Source organism: Halichoeres trimaculatus, unplaced genomic scaffold, assembly GCF_033239565.1.
Source record: "Halichoeres trimaculatus isolate MK-OKI-2021-1 unplaced genomic scaffold, fHalTri1.1 fHalTri1_scaffold_9, whole genome shotgun sequence".
Lineage (NCBI taxonomy): Eukaryota > Metazoa > Chordata > Actinopteri > Labriformes > Labridae > Halichoeres > Halichoeres trimaculatus.
Window position 1 is genome coordinate 16,396,321 of NW_027437188.1, and position 23,297 is coordinate 16,419,617.

General features: G+C 40.8%; 1 protein-coding gene across 4 annotated transcripts in view; it reads left to right on the plus strand.

Annotated features, from left to right (window-relative positions):
* Positions 1-23,192, plus strand: part of grik4 (glutamate receptor, ionotropic, kainate 4) — a 348,334-nt gene extending 325,142 nt beyond the window's left edge. For 2 of the 4 annotated variants that reach the window (XM_074678961.1, XM_074678962.1), the window contains exons 15-21: positions 8,339-8,448; positions 10,557-10,730; positions 11,144-11,309; positions 11,986-12,211; positions 13,061-13,189; positions 13,339-13,457; positions 16,910-23,192. In XM_074678961.1, coding sequence (XP_074535062.1) covers positions 8,339-8,448; positions 10,557-10,730; positions 11,144-11,309; positions 11,986-12,211; positions 13,061-13,189; positions 13,339-13,457; positions 16,910-17,299 — 1,314 coding nt within the window. In that variant the 3' untranslated portion in view covers positions 17,300-23,192. Of the gene's footprint in view, positions 1-8,338; positions 8,449-10,556; positions 10,731-11,143; positions 11,310-11,985; positions 12,212-13,060; positions 13,190-13,338; positions 13,458-16,802 lie in introns of all 4 variants that reach the window. The other 2 variants (XM_074678963.1, XM_074678964.1) reach the window with 2 other exon arrangements.
* The last annotated feature ends 105 nt before the right edge of the window (positions 23,193-23,297 follow it).

The following is a 23,297-nucleotide window of genomic DNA, read 5'->3' on the forward strand; positions in this document are numbered from 1 at the left end:
CACATTCTTGCTTCTTCTCCTTCCTTGTGTCCACTTGTCCTGTGTTCGCTCATTCCCTCCTTCTGCTGCTCCGGCCCTCCATCCTGCCAGCACCAGATGGCGTGCTTAACTGTGTGAGCTTCCTGATGAACATAGCAGTTTCACAGTTGTTTTCTTCTTGCCCTCTGAATGGGTTTGGCCATCTTGTTGTCACACAAGCAATGCCCTCCATACTCCACAGAGAGCCAGCCCGAGTAAGAAACAGCGAAACAACAGCAGTGCAGGTGGAAATGAGCCAGTGTTTGCAGACTCAGTGGGCCATTAATCATCCATCCTCCCCCAAAACCCAAGGTGACACTGCAAGGCCCTGTATGACTCTGGCCGCAGTCCACACTGAGGTGTTTTGGCGCTTGCGCTAGCTAACATTAGTGTAGCATCCCAGAGGAGCATTTACTCACATCCCCTCTTGTCCTGTCTCCTCTCCTTGTAAACCGCCCTCCTGCTCACCTTCCCTCACTTGGCGGGCGGCGCTAATAAGTGTAGCAGTGAGGCATTCAATTGAGTGCCAACTGTTGGGGGGAATCAATCGATGTCCGCAGCAGGTGCAGTGTTAAATGGGCTGCTGGGCTGCCTATCACCTCTGAAGTTGGGGGCATGCAGGCAGGTGGCAGCATAAGGAGGTGAAACAGACCTGATGTCCCTCAGGGCTGGCACACAGAGTCACTGAGCTAAATTAGCACAGAATGACCCAGTTGATGGCAAATTCCCAGATAGGAGGTTGAATATCAGCGATATGAAGGAAGCAGGTATTGAGGTAAATCACTGCTGTGGGGTACGGCGGTTTAAAAAACAGATAAAGAGAGAAAAGAGAATGATAAGAAAGAGAGGAAAGAGATATACCACTTGTCCTTCTGTCTCTCTTACTCCTTCCATCATTTCCTCATGCTCTCCTTACGCTCCCATAGCCCCTTGGCAGTCTCTCAGATCTGCCCCACGGCAGTCCCTCTGCGTGGCTCTAAAACTCGATATTTGAATTTCTGTGACTGCACTTGTTTAGTTCTAATCCACTGACTATTGATCTGAGGCACAGTGCTTTCTACATAGGGGTTTGCTGCTTATTTCAAACTTTAAATGAAAAATTCACTCTGATCAATAAGGACGGCGAATGCAATAAAATAAAGGCGCCTGTTGGGTATTAATTACCATCAGACTATTGGCCATTTAATCACCAGCTATCCTCTTTGTCAGTGTGTATTGTGAGCCATGTGGTGTTTCTCCTTCACTACACAATGCTTTTCTCTTTTAATGCATTTTTTTTTCCTTGCCAATAATTTCTGTTTATTAAGGCTGTTACAGTATTCACATTGTGAGCCAATCAATGAGGACAGATTTTTTTTTCATTGACCACAGAAAAATATAAGCAATCCAATTCTGGCATAATGTCTTTTTATTAAAAAGTTTTCTTAAACAGCTTTCTTAATTTCTCACTGCTTTTAATTACAAGCCAGAGCCAAGGTAGCAAAAATAAAAACAACAATACATTTCAATGAAAAGGGAAAAGTAGCAACCAAACTGAGTCAGAACTGAACTTCTTTCACCGCTCTCAACTGTCAGCTGTCACGGCCATGTTTTAAGTACAGCATGTAAAACGCTTAATTACCTGTTACGTGATTCTGTGTTCCCGCTTTGAGGTTAGACAGGGGATTTAACTCTCCAAAGGGACCTCTGTAGCCTTGCTCACTCAGTGGGTTGTACGATTTTCACGGCCGCGCATTGAGAGTGAAAATATTGGAACAAATCTCAGACAGCCTGCAGCCTGTCTACAGAAGAAGAGCTCACCCTGTCTCCATTCTCCAGCCTTCTTGCTTGATTATTGTGTGGCCTGTTGGGAATGTGTCCTTATTTGCTGTGTGCACACTGATGAAGCACTGTACGCTTTCATAGCGTGTTATCTGAGACATGCATGTGGTTAGAAGCCATACAAACACACGTGATCTTTTTTCACTACCATTTCAACAAGCACACCTTCACCTGGGTTGCCTGTGCGATATATAATTAGCCGAGTTATGAACTCAGACATAACCCAGAGCTAGTGTCAAGTGCTTCCCATAAAAAAATCCCCCCCTTGTATTGATCATCTGTACAACAAAAGACCATATGCTACAACCCCATGATCCCAACCCTCTGTGGTACTTCATATCCATGCCAGCTCCTTCATTCGAACATTTTCATCATTTGGGAGCTGTGTGAACGAGTAAGTGCAGGCATTTGTGCATAAGAGAAATAGCAAGCGGGTCTTAATTAGACGTAGGAGTTAATTAGGGCTGTGTGGAAGCTGGGTTAGCTTCACCAGCTCCCCCCAGGGTAGAGCGCAGCATACGGAGCTTTATTGACTTTCTGGCCACACACAATCTCAGACCAAATGACACCGACGCAAACACACACAGAAAATAGCATGTGCAAAACACACAACGTAAACCCTGAGAATCTGTCGCGCCCAGGAGGCAGCGGGATGTTGTTGCGAATATGACCCTGTGACCTGTGCAAATCAACTGCTCTCTTCAGCTTGCCCCTGCAGCTATCTCAACAACTGCAACAGCTGACAGCGTATTCACTGACACACTTGGAAATGCAAACACTATCAAAGAGCCAAGGAAAGGAGACAGAAGGTGGGATGACACTGGGAGGAAGAGGAAGGAAGATGACATAAAAGAGAATGAACAAAACAGGTGGATGGAGAGACAGAAGAGATGGAGAGGTAATGGATAAATGAGAGAGGAGTGAGAGCTGAAATGACAATAAGAAGTCTCCCTAGGTTAGTCTGTATTCAGGCAGGCAGCTTCAGGGGCATAAGTGTGGTATGAATACCAAGAAGCAGGATGACTAGGTAAAATCCTTGACTTAGATAACCTTACCAGCTTCTTCAGTCACCCTGAAGAGGAGGAAATCTCTGGAGAGAGAGATTGAATGAATGAAGGAGATACAGTGGGAAGCTGAGCACAAACAAGGGCAGCACAAGGTAAAATGTATCAGGTCCTCATCTGCATACGGGGAGGGAAAGGGGACATTTCCATCCACATTAAAGCCAATATTCCCTTTGCTTCTCTAACTGTTGAGCTGCACCCATAAACTCATGCATGCCTGAGTTCTGCTGTAATCTTTGATTTGCTGTATGTCTTTGGTCACATTTATCGTAATGTGTTCAATAAACATGTGGACAGTTATTCCCCAGCCTCTTATACAGATATTTTCAGCAGGGGAGAAAATGCTTATGCGTGGCACACCAGGACAACCTGTGGATGTAATGTATAGACATGTACACACATTTTCTGCTTACTCTACTGTGAAATCTGTTTACAGCAACACAACTGTTTTTATCTACCTAAGGTTCAAGGTTCAAGCTAGTTATTGAGCGTCCCTTCTCTTCATCCAACAAATGATGCTTATAGCCTCATTTGGATTAAAAGAAAAACTGACCCAAGAAAGAAAAATCGATTTGAATTAATGTGGCATATAATTTATCTCTTGCATTGTATCACATAACATTAGAGTATTTATGTAATATCAATCAAATCAAATCAATCAAATAATGTCTTGTTTTAACTAACTGTATTGTATCATATCAGGCCATATCATATGCTGTCACTTAACATCATGTCACATAATTTATTATCTGTACACTGATCGACTGTAAAAAGAAAACTGGTGTTATTTTGCTCAAAGTGAGGTCGCCACAAAAACTGCTCCCCCTGGTGGCTGGCTGCAGTATAGGTTAAAAAAAAAATCCACGTCCCCAGCCAATCTGGATGAGCTGTTGTCAAACTTAAAAAAATATATATATACCTTGTAGGAATTTTTCTCACATCTATGTGCTGTGGTAATGTGAAGTTGTTATTAGACTGTACTGTGTTCTCTTTTTTCTGAAAGTTTTGTTTTCATTAGTCTTTGGCCATTAAAAAAGGGTTTTACATCACATTTAACGATGATTGACAGCTGCCAATCTTATGTAGTTTCTTCTGGATTAGTAAAATATGTCGGGGGAGAGCCAAGAAAAGATTAGACTTTCGAAAGAAAAATCAAAAATATTTTTCCCACCCAGCTCCACTCATAGTCTCTGAGTCCCTCACAGTCTCCACTGTGGAGGCGCCTCTGACGGAGGCTCTGAAACCACAATGATAAAAGGCGGAGCCACACTGTCCACTTTACATACTGGGGCTGGGATATGCTATTCTCGTGGTTCAATTCTATCACAAATTTTGCAATTTTAAGCTTGCTTTTTTAACACCAGACCATGTGAAAAAGTTAAATGGTGATGATAAAATGCACATCATGTGAGTCAGAGTGAAACATTTTTCCCTCTGCTGGAGAAAAGTGGTAACGTTTTTCCAATCCAGTTTATAAACAAAGACTGAAATGAAGAATTTGTATCCGACAAAAAAAAAAAAAAAAAAAAGTTTTTCTGACAGAGAATCAAGATACTGATATTGCTAAACAAAAAAATCCCAATGTATGGCATTACAATTTCTCTCCAACCCATACTATTTACAGTCTATGGGTAAACCATACCAAATATTATAATTTATCATATTGAATACATCATATTCAGGGTGTGTGTTGTATTGTTTTGTAACTTATCAATTATATTGCATCACATCATAGCCTGTCTTGTTACATTGTTTTGTATTGTTTTGAATGATACTGTTTCAGATCATATTGTAACTGTATCACTAGAGGAGCCATGTTTGCTGCAATTCTTCTCATCTACCTGCTGCCTTTGTATGCTGCCCTGGTTTCCTCTGTGCTCCAGGTTGCCACAGCACGTACTGTATGTGCCCTACTGAGGATGACTGACAGTATAGACAGCTGCTGACGAGCTTCGAAACACAAACACACACAGCACACGTCAGCCTGTCTCACACACGCACATACACGCACACACAGTATGAGAAATGAATAGAGAGGAGACCACCTTTGTGAGCTTTGTGTTTGAACAGTAATCCTAAATGGATGAACTGAACGTGTGGATTTGTGGTGTCTTCAATTGCTCTCTCAAGTCACTTTATGACTGCCAGCTTTTTAATTAGGAAAGAACACTCAACATTTGGCGTCAGAATTTATTTATACCTATGCTAAAATCAGTGGCACTGAGCCCTCATCTGTTGAAATGAATCAGAGGCAACACCGGTGAAGGACAGATGCACTGTTTCATAATTCTCTGACATCAAAGCAGAAGAAGTCAGTGTGCCTGTCCTGTGGGTTACTTCTGCTCAAAAAAGGATTCAGTGAAGCACTTTCTGTACTAAACTGAAAAAGATGGGGTAAACAAAGTTGCTTTAGCAGATTTTTGGCTGTACAACAAGCTGTAAACACAACACCGGCACATAAAGACCTCTATTAAGCTGTTATGGCTAATGTGTTCACAAAAAAGTGCTTACATTTCTGCAACAGGAGCAAAGAGCATTTTTAGTCCAGCGTAGGTGCTTCTTTTAGCCCCCCGAGGAAAGTGACCGGCTCTTTACCTGCTTCATGTTCCACTGTGTTTGACATCAAGTAGCTTATTTTGTCTATCTGCTGTCTGAGCCAAACAGGCTGTGTATAGAATGAGTGGAAATGAGACTTGTCACGTCAATAATAAGAAATTATTGATACGAAATTAAGAAAATTGCTGATTTGAAGTTTAATGTACTGCAAATTTGGCGGGCAACCCCTTTTTGTGTTATACCAATCAAATGAATTCATTGTAAGCACAACAATGTTGATTTGGTATGGCTGAGAACATCAAAGAATAACAATCATGCAAAATAAAATGTATATAATACCAATGTGACCAAATTTATCATAAGAGGATCATTAAAAGTAATCGCGTTTGTCTCTTTTTCCTGGGACTCCATAGACATGACCCAAAATGTTTGTAAAAGTGAAATGTTTCCAGAGAAAACATCCTGACACATTTTGGAAATGTGTACACAGATTTTGAATACATTTTCTGCACTTTCCTTTCAGGCGATCTGACTCTCTGTGTGCTCATTAGTGCGTTTCTCACAGCCTCACCACGGATAATTTCCCCTGCAACTCCTGAAAACAGAACTTTATGTCTGAGCGTTAAAGCACACATATTACAGCAACAGAGTCAAGAGTTCTCTGCAGCACACAAATCCCACTGTTTCTGCTACTGATCTCTGTCTCTTCCTACCTTTCTCTCTGTCTCTATTTCTGATCCTCTCTTCTGCACCTCGACTCCTCCAACATCTGTTAGCATGGGAGCTAAGCTCCGCTTTTCCAGCGCTCCCTTCATCTTAATAATAGCACCTTGGTGGGAGCTTAAGATTCGGTCACACGGGGGCTGGCTGTTAACAAAATGCTGGTTCAGCATGCACCAAGCTCGACCAGCAAACACGGGGACTCATGTCAGCATATACATCTGTAACCCTGATAATGCCGCTGGCAACAACAGGCAGTTTGGCACTGATGCTTAACCTGCAACACCTGTCTACCCCTCAGATGGCCGTTGTGCGTCCACTGTTCCAGACAGCTTTTATTATCATCAAGCATTAGACTCCGTCAATAGATGGACAATAAGACAGGCAAGGCTGATTTGTATCCCAGAATTACACTGAATATCACTCCCCCTTTGCTGCTTCCTGCAACACTCCTGTTTTACTCAGTCAGGCTAATATGCAAGTGATTACAGACGCATTAATGAATTTTCATCTCTCTGCATGTCTAAACGGGGGTTTGTTTATCATAACAAATGCCTACCAATATAATTTCACCCTCTTGCTGCAAATTAAATTTTGGAGGGCCTCGGAGATGTATTGCTGTGCAGTGTTCTGGTCTACACGTCCCTTAGGAGTACCTGATTGAGGATTTTCTTATTAAAGTAATTTGTGCTTGTTGGGGGAGGGGGAGCTCCACAGAGCTACTTGTCAACACAGAAACAGGAGATAAGGAGTTTCCACATGACTGAGTGATTCTTTCTCTCAGAACAACACTTGGACAGTTGGCTGTTTGATCACCTTCAATATTTAACTGTCCGGCTGGCCCTGACAGCCACCTTCATCCCACAGTCATTAACAGATGGTGGACGTGCATCTGTGTGCTGTTCCCATGCTGATGTTTGCGGCTACATGCTGAACATGCACAAAAAATATGCTCATTCCCAAACACACATAAATAAGCACACACACACACACACACACACACACACACACACACACACACATACACATGTACACACACATTATGGCTCTGATAGCTGGCACTGGTTCACCAGTAATTGGTTTCATTTGGAGGACAATAGCTGTTGGTGCTGGATAATGAAACATTAGGATTTAGCCCCCCAATATTCCCAGTGGTCTGTGAGCTGCCAACCCAATTTCAGCCACTTTATCTCCTCTTCCACTGGTCACCAATCCAAACCAACACACACAGGAGCCCATAGCTGCTTCAGCACTGCTAGCATTTCTTTCCAAGCCAAAGCTATTAATCTCTTTCATTTTTTTCCATGCTGGGACTCTCTCTGAGCGCTCAGAGTCAAACAGGAAGTCAATTGTAGGTCACAGAAATGAATTTCTGTTTAATGCAGCTGTAATGCTTTAGCTGATGATTGGACCTTTCTCCCCAACACTGCATGGGGTCAAAAAAAAGTGTCACTATGAAGATGTCTGACCTTCATTCCTCTGAGTTCAAAGCTAACATTTCATTTTCTGCCCTATTGTTCTATAACTTTCTAGAAAAATACAATATAATAATGGGAATCAGCAGGCTTTTCAGTTTATTTTTCTTCAGTGCCAGAATCCCGGAAATCAAACCTCTTATCTGTGATGTTGTATCAATACCCAGTCCTGTGCCACTCTGTTGACAGTTCATGGGAGACTGAGTTTGTGCTTCCATACAATGTTGATCTGAATGTTTACACGCGAATGAGACTCATATAATTACTGTGTTATCAGTTTAGGACAGAAAAATCTGTGCCTATCACATGAAAATCCTTTTATTTACAGTCCCAGTCACCTTTTTAACTGTTTCCAAATTACGCAGGCAGAATTAAATGTGGTTTAACAAGGACGGAATTGCGCCCAGGGTGAAATAATCACCAGTGAGTCCCAGCAACATTTCTTTTAATTAAGAGCAGCGCTCAGTCTATAGAGGTGACGTTAGAGACTGGTAATGATTTTTTAGTGTGCTAATTAGATCATCTTCACCTTTACAAGCAAGCGTTTAACCTCTCATCTACACTTTCAACGTAAGCACATGTCGAGTTGGCGTGTGTGATTGAACACAGTATCAAAGCGTAACCCGATCTTTGAAAGCTTCAATGATTTAACCCCGGACTGCGCTCTGTGTTTGTGTGTTACAGGGACGAAGACCAGGCTACTTCTCCTTCCTGGATCCCTTTTCTCCTGGTGTCTGGCTCTTCATGCTTCTAGCCTACTTAGCTGTCAGCTGTGTCCTCTTTCTGGTGGCCAGGTAAAGAGCTCAACCAGAAAACACACTCCTTACAGATAAGAGGAAGCGAGAGCACACTGAGAGACAGACAAAGGGTTAGAGTACAGAGAGTGAGAACACAAACAAGTTTATTTGGGGGTTATGCAGAGGAGGAAACAGGTGTCTGTTCCCTTGCTTTTCTTCAGTTGATCTTCAACATCAAGGAGAGTGAGAGAGAGTGAGTGTCTGCTCCTCGAAGTGTGTCTTCAGCTCCATACTGACACCTGCTGATCGGGAAAGAAACTGACTGAACTCATGCAGCATGCTGTTATTGCTCACACAACTGAAATTATTAGATTACGCTGTATTACGATGGAGCATCATCATAGATGGAAATTTAAGTCTTATGTAATACCCTGTAAATTTATTATGGCACCCGGGAGGTTTGGGTGGATTTTGTCTTTAAAGAGAGTTTCAGAGTGGCGTGCTGCAGCTCCTCTATAAAAATGCATAATAAAGCTTAGAGGGGAAATTACTAGCCTTTGTGTGAATGCTGTGTATTAATATTAAACTCTAAAATGTATTAAGAAGAGTTTATTCTGTACAAGCATGTTGCAAAAATAGGTTTGCATTGACAGTGGTTGAACAGTAGGTGTGAATAGATCCCTTGTCTTGGTCACAAAAATGTCCCAGATACATAAGAAAGTCTTTCCAAAGAAGCTAATGTCCTGCTTCAGCAGTGGAAATATATGTGACCTTGAGTGACATGAAGGGTATATGAATCAAATGTCTTATTATTATCAATAAAGTACTCTGTTTGTAATATATGTTGCTATTCATCCATTAAGAGAAGGTAAAATAGGAAGACAGTTCATTTATGACACACTCTTTTTATTTATTTATTTATTTATTTATTTATTTATTTAATTATTCTGCACTTTAAAGGATTTTATTGGACAAAACACTTTAAAGTCATCCTTAAAGTTCTATTTTTTTATTATTTATTTATTCATTTATTTTATTTATTTCTTCTTTTTGCAACTTCTAATTGGTAAAATTAGGCAGATCATAAATAAATACACCTTTATTGAAACAAAGACACAGCATGAGTAACAAAGTTGACACATACCTTGAGCTTATGCCTGATCATAATCCACACTGTTAGTGCAAATATAGGCTACTTTGAAGTACTACTTTGTAGCTTCCCGATTGGGTCAAGCAGGACCAGATTAATATGTAGCACATTCAAGTCTCCATGACAACACCACGCAGGCTGACAAAGTTAGTTGTGAGAAGAGAAATCTGTGTTTTTCTCTGTTTAAAATGATTTCTTGGATTACTTTTGTAGTAATGGTGGAAACAGAAGCCTAACTATCAGATAGAAAAAAAGGCAGAGGAGCAGAAGAAAAACAAGAGAGGGATAGAGCATGAGCTAAAGGCTAACACAGGGGCTGAACTGTCTGTGATAATATTCGTTCCAACCCACAGTCAGCAGTTATTCTGCAGTGGTCTGTTCAAATTTGAGAGTCTATCAATAAAATGAAGAGTGAGGTTACATAAGCTCTGCTTGGTAGATGACTGGCAGGACATGACCAGATTCCCTAACGTTACACGTTACATATATGCCTCAGAGCACTGGGCTGTGAGAAACGCTAAATATAGCCAGCTATTAAATTACGGTACAAATTGACAAATGTTTGCTTGTTGTCACATTTCTAACAGCAGCGTTTCATAACTGTTAACAACTACGTTACCTTGTGTGTTGTATCCATAAAACTTTGTCTTGAACAAAGAAGAGGAGTGTTAGAAATAAGATTTTAAACCGATATTCCTCACAGCCTCTTTAATGCGGCACCATTTGAACATAAAAATCACACTTCTTCCTTCACTCTAAGTAGGCAGCACAGGGGGAATGAAAAGCAGGTTGGTTCGTTCTCTGGAGAGCTGAGGTGACTTTGTGCACAGTCGAACGTTTGAGTTGTTTCACTCGTTATCTGTCTGACTCTTTCTTCCTCCATTTCTTTCTGCCCCATCTCTGGAGTTTTACCTCTCATCAGAATACTTAATCCACCTTTCTTTCTTGTTTATATTGGCTGTACTCCTCCAGTGATCCAATCTGTTGTCCGTCTCTTTGGTCTCATTCTCCACAGATTGACGCCTTATGAGTGGTACAACCCCCACCCCTGTCTAAAGGGTCGATGTAACCTGCTGATCAACCAGTACTCACTGGGGAACAGTTTCTGGTTTCCTGTTGGAGGCTTCATGCAGCAAGGATCCACAATTGCTCCTCGAGCTCTGTCTACAAGATGTGTCAGCGGAGTGTGGTGTGTATTCTTCACACAGACAGACACACCTGAGTGTATTTATGTGTTTTTAGTTTGAATCAGCACAGATCTAACCTTTATGTTTAATTTTCTGCTCATTACTTCATAATTGAATGCAATTTTTCTTTTAATGAGAAGCCTCCTTTTACATTTGGTATTGAGTCTCTTGCATGCGTGTGTTTGTGTGTTTGCCATTGCAGCGAAAACTGAACACTGTCACCTTCATCTGTACTCACCACTACATTCATCATTCCACCCTGTCATCCTCTGAAAATCCTGTAGTGTCTTCTTTCCTCAGGTGTGCAGCTTTTTCTGTTTTCGTCCCGACCATCTGTCTTCATAAACTGACCTGCACATTTACATACTTTTATAGGTGAATACATATGTTCTTGTCCCCTGCCTCTCCCCAATAGGTGGGCCTTCACATTAATCATCATCTCATCCTACACCGCCAACCTGGCTGCCTTCCTCACGGTGCAGCGGATGGAGGTGCCAATAGAGTCTGTAGATGACCTGGCAGATCAGACGGCGATTGAGTACGGGACCATGCACGGAGGATCCACGATGACCTTCTTTCAGGTCAGGGGTTAAACATGTAGTTGCATATGATCGATTGTTTATGCTCTTCAGCATCCACACAGCCTTGCGTGTACACACCACAGCTCACCTGCAGTGATCAATGGGCCATCTGCTGTGTTATCCTCCTCATCACCTTCCTGTCCTTCTTGTCTTCCTCATCTAACCACAGGTTTTATCTGTTTCCTGTCTGTTCTCTGACACAACCATTCAATATCCTTCTCCTTGGGGAAATGTGTACTGTCCATGGCCTTAAGAGAGACACAGTCTATCCACTATGTTACTTTGAAGATTTGCCCTCATAGAGGGAAGGACAGAGAAACAAGCAAATAGTGTGAGGGGAGGAAGACAGTGAAGGATGGTATGAAGTGAAGGACAGACATTATCCTTGCCTTTCATTACATGCTCACCTCCACTGGACCTTGTGTCTCAGGGAGGACACGCCAAGAGAAAATAGAGGACATTTGAGGATGTTAACTCATGTACGTCATCATTCAACTACAATTTAACTGCAGCACAACAAATCTTTGAGCGAATCTATCAGAGGAGAAAATGAAAAAGAAATAAAACCAATCTCCACTTCTGTGAAAATGGAAAATTTATGTCGAAGAGCCTGATGGGCTTTTGTTTACTGTCTCCCACATCTGGATTTGACTGTTGATTGTGTCTGTCTCTGCAGAACTCTCGCTACCAGACGTACCAGCGAATGTGGAACTTCATGCACTCCAAACAGCCCAGTGTGTTTGTGAAGAGCACCGAGGAAGGAATTGCCCGTGTCCTCAACTCCAACTATGCCTACCTGCTGGAAAGCACCATGAACGAGTACTACCGCCAAAGGAACTGTAACCTGACACAGATCGGAGGACTGCTGGACACAAAGGGCTACGGCATCGGCATGCCACTCGGTGAGATAGAGGGAGTAAAACACCTGATTGGTATCAGTGGCTAAATGCTTTTTATTAAATCCTATGAAGCTATGTTATGAAGTTTAATAAAGACATAAAGGGGATTTGAGGTTCAGTGTGAAATGAAAGCAACAGAGGATAAAAGCTGATGGGTTTGCTTAAATACACTGCATAATTCATACCAAAGCTCGGGAGGTTGGATTGAAGAGCAAGGGTTTTAGTTGAGGGATACACCATAAATGCCACATGGGTGAGTTACATAGAAAAGTAAAGCCTCAGAAAAGCCAAACCATTAGCTACTATCAGGGGAGAAAGTGATGCAAAAAGTGAGAAATCTCCCCAAAAAAATGGTAGCAGACTTTAAAGGAGCAGCTGTTACCCTGCTGTGAAGGGAAGAGAGAAAGGGAATATGAAATATTGTTCCTTTCACTGTACGACTGCTTCAGTGCTCTAAGAGGTTAAACACAGGGTTTATTTACACTTTGATCTCAGGTTGACTTGTGGCAGCAAAACACACCTTTAGGTAAACAAGATCGTTTTCAATCCCTTTCATCTTTAAAGGATAGATAAACCCGGTTTTCCACGGATCAGATTATATACCGCACACTGTGAAGTGACCTGTAAAACACAGCAGAACCATTGTAAACCCTCTAATCATATACTTAGACGCATTTCCTAATCTCTTTGTGGGAAGTGTTTAAACGGAGTAACATGAATACAAATTTACTACCGCACAACGGAAGAGACAGTCATAAAACAGACATTGAGTTATAATGTATGTTAATATCACGCTTTCCTTCAACCTACCTTGAAACATCTATAATATCTATCTGTATCTCTCTCCTGCAGGGTCAGTATACCGAGATGAGTTTGACCTAGCCATCCTCAAAATGCAGGAGGACAATCGTTTGGAGATCCTCAAGCGGAAGTGGTGGGACGGTGGCAAGTGTCCAAAAGAAGAGGACCACCGTGCCAAAGGTCTGTCTTCAGCTAATCCTCATCTGCTTGTTCTTCTGCTCCTCTTCACCTTGTGTTCAGACCAACACTTACACAAATCCTTTTCTTTCCTGTCATCTCCTTCCTCTTTCTCCTTTCTCCTCCTTCCCATCACGTCCCGTCGTCCCCAGGTCTGGGCATGGAAAATATCGGCGGGATCTTTGTGGTGCTGGTGTGCGGCCTGCTGGTGGCTATCTTCATGGCGGTGCTGGAGTTTGTCTGGATGTTAAGGCAGGCACCAGGAAATGAGGTGAGAGAGGGCTATCTAACCTGCATCTGCTTTGTCTCCCTCTCCCCTCCCTGGCACCCTCACCCCCGGGGAGCTGTGAGACTTTCCAGCAACCAATTTTGACAAAATATTAAACAGGCTTTTCTTTCCTCCTGGGGTTAAATGTGACACTCTTCATCAGCCTGTAAGACATTAACAGCACAAAACCAAAGATATACCTCACAAAGAGTTAAAACATTACTTATTATTTCCTATTTGTTGCATTAAAATATTCATACATTTACTTATGATATAAAATATGGTGCATAACAGAAATCATGAATGTAGTCGAATACTATCGATGGTAAATCGATTTTAAAGGGTGCTGCCAATGAGAGTTTACTCATGAAAATAACTCTGCTTATTTTATCTTAGCCTTATCTTTATCTTTGCTAAGACTTCATTTTAATAGTCCATCTGTTGACACTTAAGCTATCTGCAGGTAAGTACTTTCATGTCAACTGTGTGTCAGTCAATATATAACAAGACTAGGCAACAGACAAGTAAAATGCATTCAACTAACTATAAGTAGACTATAAGGTGCATTATCAGTAGATATGTAGTTTCATATCAGTTTATTCTTAACAAGACTCAATCTGTCAGTTGAAATGCTAACCACAGATAAGACAAAGTCAAGCTGCCTCTGGTTTTCCTCGTGGCATCTTTTTCAGAAAAAAAAAGTATGGTTGTTTCGGGGAAGAAATAAGTATAGGTATACCAAAATGTTACCATAGTTTTGAGTGACTACTGGGTATGTTTTGTTCTTAAAATAAATGAGCGTTCCTTCTATAATATACAATAGTGCAAACTTGTCTTTGTTTGGCTCTGTTTATAGCTTATAGCAGGGGTGGCCAACCTGTGGCTCGCGAGCCGCATGTGGCTCTTCGCCTTTCCATATGTGGCTCTTCAATCCATTCGTAAATATATATATATATATATATATATATATATATATATACAGTAGTGGTGTGCCGATCAATCTTAAATATTGATATATTGATATATTGAATGTTGGGGATCAGTATTGATCAGTACTTGGGTAATGATGAGATTGATACTTGAGTTTCAGTTTCTCTTCTCTACATGTGCTCCTCTCAATCAAATGTGCTCATAGCTTGATAGATAGATAGATAGATAGATAGATAGATAGATAGATAGATAGATAGATAGATAGATAGATAGATAGATAGATAGATAGATAGATAGATAGATAGATAGATAGATAGATGGATAGATAGATAGATAGATAGATAGATAGATAGATAGATAGATAGATAGATAGATAGATAGATAGATAGATAGATAGATAGATAGATAGATAGATAGATAGATAGATAGATAGATAGATAGATAGACAAAACTTTGTCTCTTTTGCAGTAAAAACAGAAATTTGTCTCTGACCCAGCTCCAAATACAAATTTAAGCAGACTTACAAACACAATAAATGTTGCTTTGAAAATTGGAAATGTATTGATTATCATTTTGTGTCCTTTTGTTTATGAGTGAGAGGGAGTGTGTTTGTAAGACAGTGTGTGATGTGGCTCTTTGTAGTACCACGGTAATCTTTGTGGCCCTTGGTCTCTGACTGGTTTGCCACCCCTGGCTTGTGGAATTTGAACTGTTGTCAAATGTTTTTCACTTGTAAACCCAGGTTTACAAATGCTTGGTCAAGAATGCCAAGTGATAGTCTGTTGATCATTGTCTATATACATGTTGACAATCAACAGATAGTCAACTACTAGTGCGTTGATATATTGTCTATTGATGGTCAATCAATCTAATCAGTGGTTGACAACCAACAGAGTATCAACAGAGTCAGTCATTTGATGGGTGATAGATGTTGGAGATTTCTTGACATTTCACTGTCGACTTTCAACTGACAGATCTATTCGCACTAGTAGAGCATCAACTTACATGAAGAAGTTGACAATCTACAGATGGTCGATTGTCAATTAACATCCTGAGTTGGGAGACAGTTTTTGTAAAAGGTCGTAAAACCTTGAAATGCACCTTATAGTCTACTAGTAGTTAGTTGAATGTATGTTACTTGTGTGTTGATAAATTTACAATGAATATCTACTGATAGCTTGTTGAGTGTCAACAAACAGACTATCAAAACAAAGTGTTACCTTATCTTTTTAACGAAAAGATGTCCACCACTTTGTGCCATCTTTGACGTATAGTCACACTGTTAGAACCACAAGTCCTTCATCACATCACTGGTGAGGAAGAGACAGTCAAAGACTAGTTTTAGCAAGAAGTTTGTATCCATATCAGAACCATTAATACAACCAGCTGTGGGATAAAGGGGATAAAATTAAAAGAAGTATTCTTCATATAGACAAAGAATATATATATATAAATATTATTCCTTGTGCATAATGTCAAGTGCTTAATAGAATTAGTGTTTAACTACTGCAATCCTCCCATTTTTGAGGCTAAATACGTTAACGTTATATACAATGGGTCAATATTTCAGTGTACCTTCATCTGAAGTAAGGACAGAGAAGCAGCATTGTGTGTGTATCCTGTCTCCAGACAGAACTCCTGCTTAAAGCGCTTTTTATCTGATTTATCAAAAAGACTCCTTTTGTTTGAAGAGGCATTTTTATCAGACCACTCTCGATTTAAACTGATTTAAATTTCCAGGAAATGTTTGGATTTGTTTGTGGAGGAGAAGCAGGAGGTCTGCCCAGCTGCAAACAGTAACTGACTGAATATATCAAAGAAAGATGTGCATGCAGTGTTCTGACTTCATATATCTGATGTGATGCCTTTAAAAAGATACTTGATAAATGTCTTTTCAAATGGACTCCGCACTGTGATTTAATTCAATAAACATTCAGAATGTGAAAGGCAAAAAGCAACTCATGTGATTTCTTCTTTTTAAGAGGCATAAATTGATTTTTCCCTCCGAGCATGCACACTCTATGTTCGTGTGAGTATGAGAGTGTTGTCAAGTGATTTATACCTGTGTGCATTTTTATAGATGTTCCTATGATAGTGTGCAGCTTTAATGTAACGGTTACAAGCCTCTTCTGTCACGATCACGAGCTCCAGAAGCGTTTCTCTCCATGTGATTTACATACAGTTTACAGTCGGTTTATCACCAGTGGAGCGCTGGATCATCAGTTCAGGAGATAAAACGTGTGTTTAAGTCTATATTTGTTTTAAAGTAAGTTTCCTGCATGTCTGAATCCCATGTGGTCGTATTTTTCTGCTGTGTGTTAAAGTGTCTCCCTCCATCTCCCTGTTGACCTTCCAATTAACAGTGACTTTAAAAATAACCCTGAAATGTTTGTGTTACGTGTGTGTGACGTCCATCAGTCTGTCCTAATACAGTCAGTCAGTCAGTGAGTTGTCTGGCCTCTCTCCCTTTCTCTCCCTCTCTTATCCCCTCTCCCCTCTCTTTCTCCCTGTGTGTGTGCTTGCAGCAGTCAGTGTGTGAGGAGATGCTGCGGGAGCTCCAGGGGATCGTCCTTTGTCGAGACAGCCTGCAGGTGAGACGTCGACGGTCAGCCTCCATGATGCGGCCAAGGCCTTTGCCCCTGGAGGAGCGCCGGGCACGAGCCGCTGCCGTCAGCCTCAGTAACGGGAAGCTGTGTGGAGGCACCGGCCTGCCCGAGCCTCTCTCACACAGACTTGCACAGGAGGCCGCTCTGGTTGCTAGAGGTTGCAGTCACATCCGCATTTGCCCTGAGTGCCGGCGCTTCCAGGGACTCAGGATGCGTCCTGGGGCAGCCACGGGGCCCCTCCCTTCTCCCACGCACAGTGAGGAAAGCATAGAGTGGGACAAGACCACAAATAGCAGTGAACCTGAATAACGCCAAGTGGCTCGAACAGGACTGACTTTTTCCAGCAGCCACCTCTCTGCTTCCCAGGGATCACATGGTGTTCTGATTCAGCCATTCAGAGCTTTATCTTAAAGGGCAGGAAGCTGCTGGGAACTTTGTTTTGCCCTAGAGGCACAGCCAGTCGGCAATTTTGGAATCTCCTTGGGTGAATTTTTACCTTGGACAGAGGAAAAACTGATGAGTCTGTCTGGTTGTGGTTTGTCCCTGTTGGCCCTTTGTACCCCGTAAAACAGGACGGACAAAAACAGCTATGGGGCATTTGTACTATGCAGTAGTTTCAGTCATTTATCATTGTGCTCTTTCTTTTTTTTTCTTTTTAAATTATTTCTGTCCTCTGTTGGATTATCAGTACTGAATATTAATATTCTATTGTTCTTAAGAAGAAAACTTTAAACAAGTTCCTTTTTTATCTGACTACTTACTGTATGAACATATATTGCCTCTGAAGAGCTGCAAAGACAAACAGACTAATGCAAGGTCATCCTTCAGATCCTTTTATTTTGAAAGTGCCAAAAAAAACCATGAGTGTTATCTTGTGGCTGAAGAAAAACACCTCAGCCTTGAGAAGACAACAAACTGAACCAAGAAAAACAAAAGAACAGAGACATTCAGACAAATGGACTCTTTTTATAGTAGTGATATTATATTAAAAAATGTTTTAACTGTTGGTCTCTCTGAAAGACAGCGATGCATGTCCAGACGTGTTGGCAGGAGCTCACTGTCTGATCGATTGCTGATGGTTGAATTGCTGGAAGTCTGATTTCCTGTTTTGAATATCCGCTTCAAATGCTGATGGCTACACACACAACACACACGGAAAACAACATCCATTTATTTCCTCCCTCCATCTGTCTGACATCTTAATCACCATGACGCATTTATTGTCTCATCACTTCTCCTCTTTACGATCTCATCGGAAAATATATCCTCTGCAGAGCGCACACTCTGTGTTTGAAGTTAGGGGTGATTTCCTTCATCTCATATTTTAAAAATGTGGATAAGCCAGTGTGGGAGTGAAATCCAGAATATATCAGAATCAACTGAGAAAGTAGCGGTAAAGCAAAAGGTTTTATATCAGCAGTTGACTTGAGTTCAGTTAACTCTCGAAGCAGTTAAACTTTTATTGAAAACGTTCCACACGCTGCTCTGAAGGAGCACTTCAGTTTAAGTCAGCTGAACAGCTCCTTGACGTTTTCAAGCTTTTATTTTCTAATAAATGCCATTTAAACTCTTAATTTTTTAAGCCAGAGACTGATTTTCTGACCGGTCTAATGTTTTGGAAATCTGTTTAATGAAGAGCAAGCCCCAAAGATTTTAATTTCTGCAATTTTTCAGTTTTGTGACTTCAGTCTTCTGCTCTCATTTGCTTCATATAATCCATGCTTACATAAAAGAACAAACCTTCAGTGACAGGGTTCTTAGTTAACCATCTTCAGAGACTGTGACTTTGTGTTTTCCCATCATGCACCCACCTGCTTGGAGGTGTAACTGTGTGATAGCCTGACTGTTGCACAGAGGGAATGAGCGGTCATCCTCATGTCTACACTGCTCCCTTCTTATCTCTGATCTGTCCATCATTTTAAAAATGCCCATTAGGTTCTGTCAATCATCATTCCTCAAAACTAGGCCACCAAACTCTGCACAGCTTGGAGGTACTGCTGCAGTTTTGCTTGTATTTTTTATAAGCCGCGTTCACTTTCTATCTGTCAATTTTCACCTGCAGGTTCTCTGCATATTCTCTTTAAAGTAGCAGCCTCCATCGCTCTCTTTGTTTCATGTCTTTCTCTTTCACTTTATTGTCAGTCAGACCTCATTCTTTGAGTGTCAAAAAAATCAAAACGACTCACCCTACCTACACATAACTCAAAACCTCCTTTCCAATCCAAACTTGCCCCTAGCATCCACCCACGAACAAAACTGAGCAGAAGCATCTCTCTTTGACACGTAAAGCAACCAGCCTACATTATTCTCAGGACCTCAATGGTCTGACAACTCTCCCATTTTCCATACAAGGTTCTTAAAGAAAAAATCACAAGCAAGTGACAATACCAATACAAAAATCAAGGTAGCACATTCATAGACCTGAGGTAGTAGAATGACACATAAATAGAAAAGGCTTGTTCAAAATACAAATGTCAAACAAGATGGTTTGCCTTAGGACAAAAATTGCCAAAATGGGCCTCAAAGACTTCAGACAATAAGCCTCAATGCAGTGTTGCCATTTCTAACACAGGGATATATTAAATATTGTCATATAAGAAATATATTCCTCCACAAAGTGTGATCTTAATTAGTACCTTGCATCATAATACACAATGTTCCAGTGTGTTTCTGTATCATCAGCCATAAAAGCGAAACTCTCTGACATATATCTGTGTGTTTGTTGAAACTGCTGTCTTGTTGTGGAGTTTATAATTTTTATAATTCATCAGCGCAGTAACTTACCTGTATATGACTTCACCTAAACTGCCTCTACAGTTTTTTAAGTTTTTTAAGCACCTGTTCTTGCATGAAGGGCTGTGATTAGTGTGCTGTTTCAGAAACCGGTGAACACATGTAACTGTGGTGAGTCAACAACTTTCAGATCTGGAGTGAGCTGTATTATTCGCATCGTTTCACATTGGGTTTGTTTTGTTTTGTTTTATTTTATTGTTTTTACCATTTTTCTGACTGGATTCCCATTTTTTTCTAAATGTTTTCCTCCAACAGACTCTTTGTAAGTTCACTCAGTTCAGCCAGCATTAGACTCAGGTCTGCAGTGTGTCTGAAATCCCACTAGTGCACAGTGGTGTTTGAAACAGCACTGAACCTGCTTGATTCGGCACCTCATTGAAATTAATGGGATCGCACTGGCACTGTGTTAACTGTGCCAATGCCCCTAATCTTAAGTTAATTAACTATTAATGTCTCAGAGTCAGTGTGTAAACACAGCTTGATCTACAGGGTTTCCCAGTAATGGTCCAAAGTGTTGTAACAGATGTAACATAGAGATCCACATGTGTATAATGTATAATGGACTCAGTGTCACACATTTTGACACACACACACATACACAGTGATTTTTGAGCATAATGAGGACAGCACTACTCCACACAGACAGTAAATGTTGACTTTCTATATTTTTTTTTATAATTTGTTAAAGGCAAATTGCCAAGAAAATAGCAGAAAAAACACATTTCATCACCAGTTTTCTAAAAGAAGTTTCTACCCATTTGCTGAATGTTACTTAGAAACTCATGGGAGTGTGGAGGCTCTCGCTGCACCCGATGCTAACTCCTTAAACACTCAAAACATTTATAGGGGTGCTAAATCAAGCGTAGTTGGAATGAGATTGCCAATTACCTTGAAGGCACGACGAGCAGTGGAGTAAGAATTAAAACAAATCCCACTGAAACACTGGGCGGCCCTCGCTGGGAGACCTCTGAGTGAGATTGCAGGGATTGGCTGCTATATTTTATATGCTTTATTTTCTTATTTTGACATTTTTATCCCATTATAAATACATTTCTAAAAACAACCTCCATTCTGTGGGGTTCTGGGTTTGTCTTCTCTTTTCCGCTGATTTATTTGACCTTCTTTATCTGCGTAGATCTGCCATGCTAAAAAGCCTGTGAGTGCACTTTGTTTTCAAGCTTTAATATTCAGCCAGGAGAAATGTTTTTGTTTTGAAATGCAGGGAAGCAGTATGAGGATGTATGGGGTTTCTAGCTGAGTAAACATGATGATTTGCTGAGTGAACCAGAGGGAACCGATGCATCTATCTCGTCTCTCTCTCCAGTAACTGAATTATTGTCTGCACACTTGCGAATCCGCTAAACAGCTGAGAATTTGCGTGGGTGTGAAGTCTTAACGGGAGGCTAATGAGTTTAACAACTCACTCGTGCTATATTTGCTTCCACTCAGCCGCAGTCCATCTATCACTCTGATTTTCAGTGGATATTTCTGCCTCCTCAGGATAGTGATTGAATGCCACACAGCAAACAGCATCTGATTTATGGTTTAATTCAGACTCCCTCTCTGCTCTCTGAGTGCTTGTCTCGCCTTCTTTAGCGAGACACGCCAGTGCAGTTCAGTCACCAGCCTGCATGTCACAGTGCATCCTCCCTGCACTCACATAATTCTCAACAAGAGTGGCAAACACACCTCAACACTCACTGCCACCTGTGTCTCTGCTGTGTCAAGTTCATTTAACTGTGCTCATGCTCCTGCTGCTCCAGGTCCATAAATCCATCCCATCTCGACCCACCTTCGGAGACCAGGAGTAACTGCTGCTGGATTTATGGAGGCCATGATGAGCATCGAGTGCCTGCAGGAGTGTGTGAATATCTGCTTTGCTCCTCTAGTTTAAACTGTGTAGCAACTGGCAATGCCAATTTCCTAAAAGATGACTATCATGCTGCAAAGATTTGATTTTCAAAACACAGATTCTGATTCATTTTGCTAACAGCTCACATCCAATACATTCAACAAGAAAATTTTCAATCAGCCCACTCCATGCAAGCAAATATTTATTGCATTTCCCTCATAGCAATCATATTTTTTAGCCTTACAGGCTCAGTTTTAGGAGGCTTAAAGATCCTTGTAGTATATATTTTCAATGTCGTGGATAGTGCTTACGTTCAAATGCTTTCTAACAGCAGTTTTCAAATTCATTTATCCCATCTCTGCCAACATTGCGTCTTTTTATCAAGCACTTGCTTATTCTTCTCTGACAACAGATTTCAGAAGGTTAGCAGTCTGCATGTATACATAAGCCCAGGGGTCTGCAACCTATGGCTCTGGAGCCTCATGCGGCTTTTTGACTCTTTGGCAGTGGCTCCCTGTAGCTTTGAGTTAACATCATAATTATAAAGAATTTTTATTTTTGTTACAGAGGATATTACTGAAGTCTAAAAAACTAAATAAAAATTGTGATAAACCTAACCCCAACCCTATCCCAGAACCACCCAACCCTGACCCTGATCCTAAAAACCCTATACTTACTAACTCTAACCCTCACCCTAACCTAACCCTCACACTAAACAAAATCATGATTTATCATTTTGTTGAACTAAATCTGCATCACATCTTACAATTAAGCCTGCCACCCCTCTACCTTACCTCCTACAACATCAACAGCCCACGAACTTCGCCTTTACGTTTACCTGTGTCTGAGTTGTACACCCCTGGTAGGATAACTAAATTAACAAAAAGTCAAACCTAGAAGAAAACACAGATTTTGATTCTGTGTGGATGGATTCATTTAACTGCCAATGTACCAGCTCAATATACATGCTTGATGGCAAGAAATTAGCAGACGATAAAAAATAACCAACAGAGCAACATTAGCATTGTAGGCCATATCATCAAATTCAAGTCTTTTTTTGTCGTTCTACAATTTCATAAATAAAATAAAAAAATCTTGTTAGGCTAATTATTCAATATATTTTACAGTTGTATACACATATGGTTTTTGGGAAAGATGAAGTAGATTTTGTTGCTCCAGAATGACATGAATTCAAGTGAGCTGAAGCAAAATGACTCCTTTGATAGTAAAGGTTGCAGACCCCTGCATTAGCCCCATAAACAGCAGATCTAATGGTGGAGAGACACAGTGATCAGTTAGTGGAACCAACCTAATTTACAATGACACAGGCACACTTTTTAAGTAAGAGTTTTCCCATTGATTTTCCAGCAACTAATTGCAAAAGGCTTGTCGTTGTGCTGGTGATGGTGTGCTCAAAGAAAAGGTATTCAGAGTGAAAGAATTCTGTTCCAGGTGAAGCGCTGTCGAGGCTGTTATACAGCCTTTTGTTGTTGACAGTTGTTGTTGAACTTATTGACCAAAACATCTTGGCATTGTTTGTCTTTCAGAGAAATAAAATGGAGCTTCATTTACTTTGTGTTTTGTTCCTTCACTATTCATTCCCACCTTGATCGATGCCCTCACAGAAGGGGAAGCATCGATTACCTAATTTTGTGTTTCTGT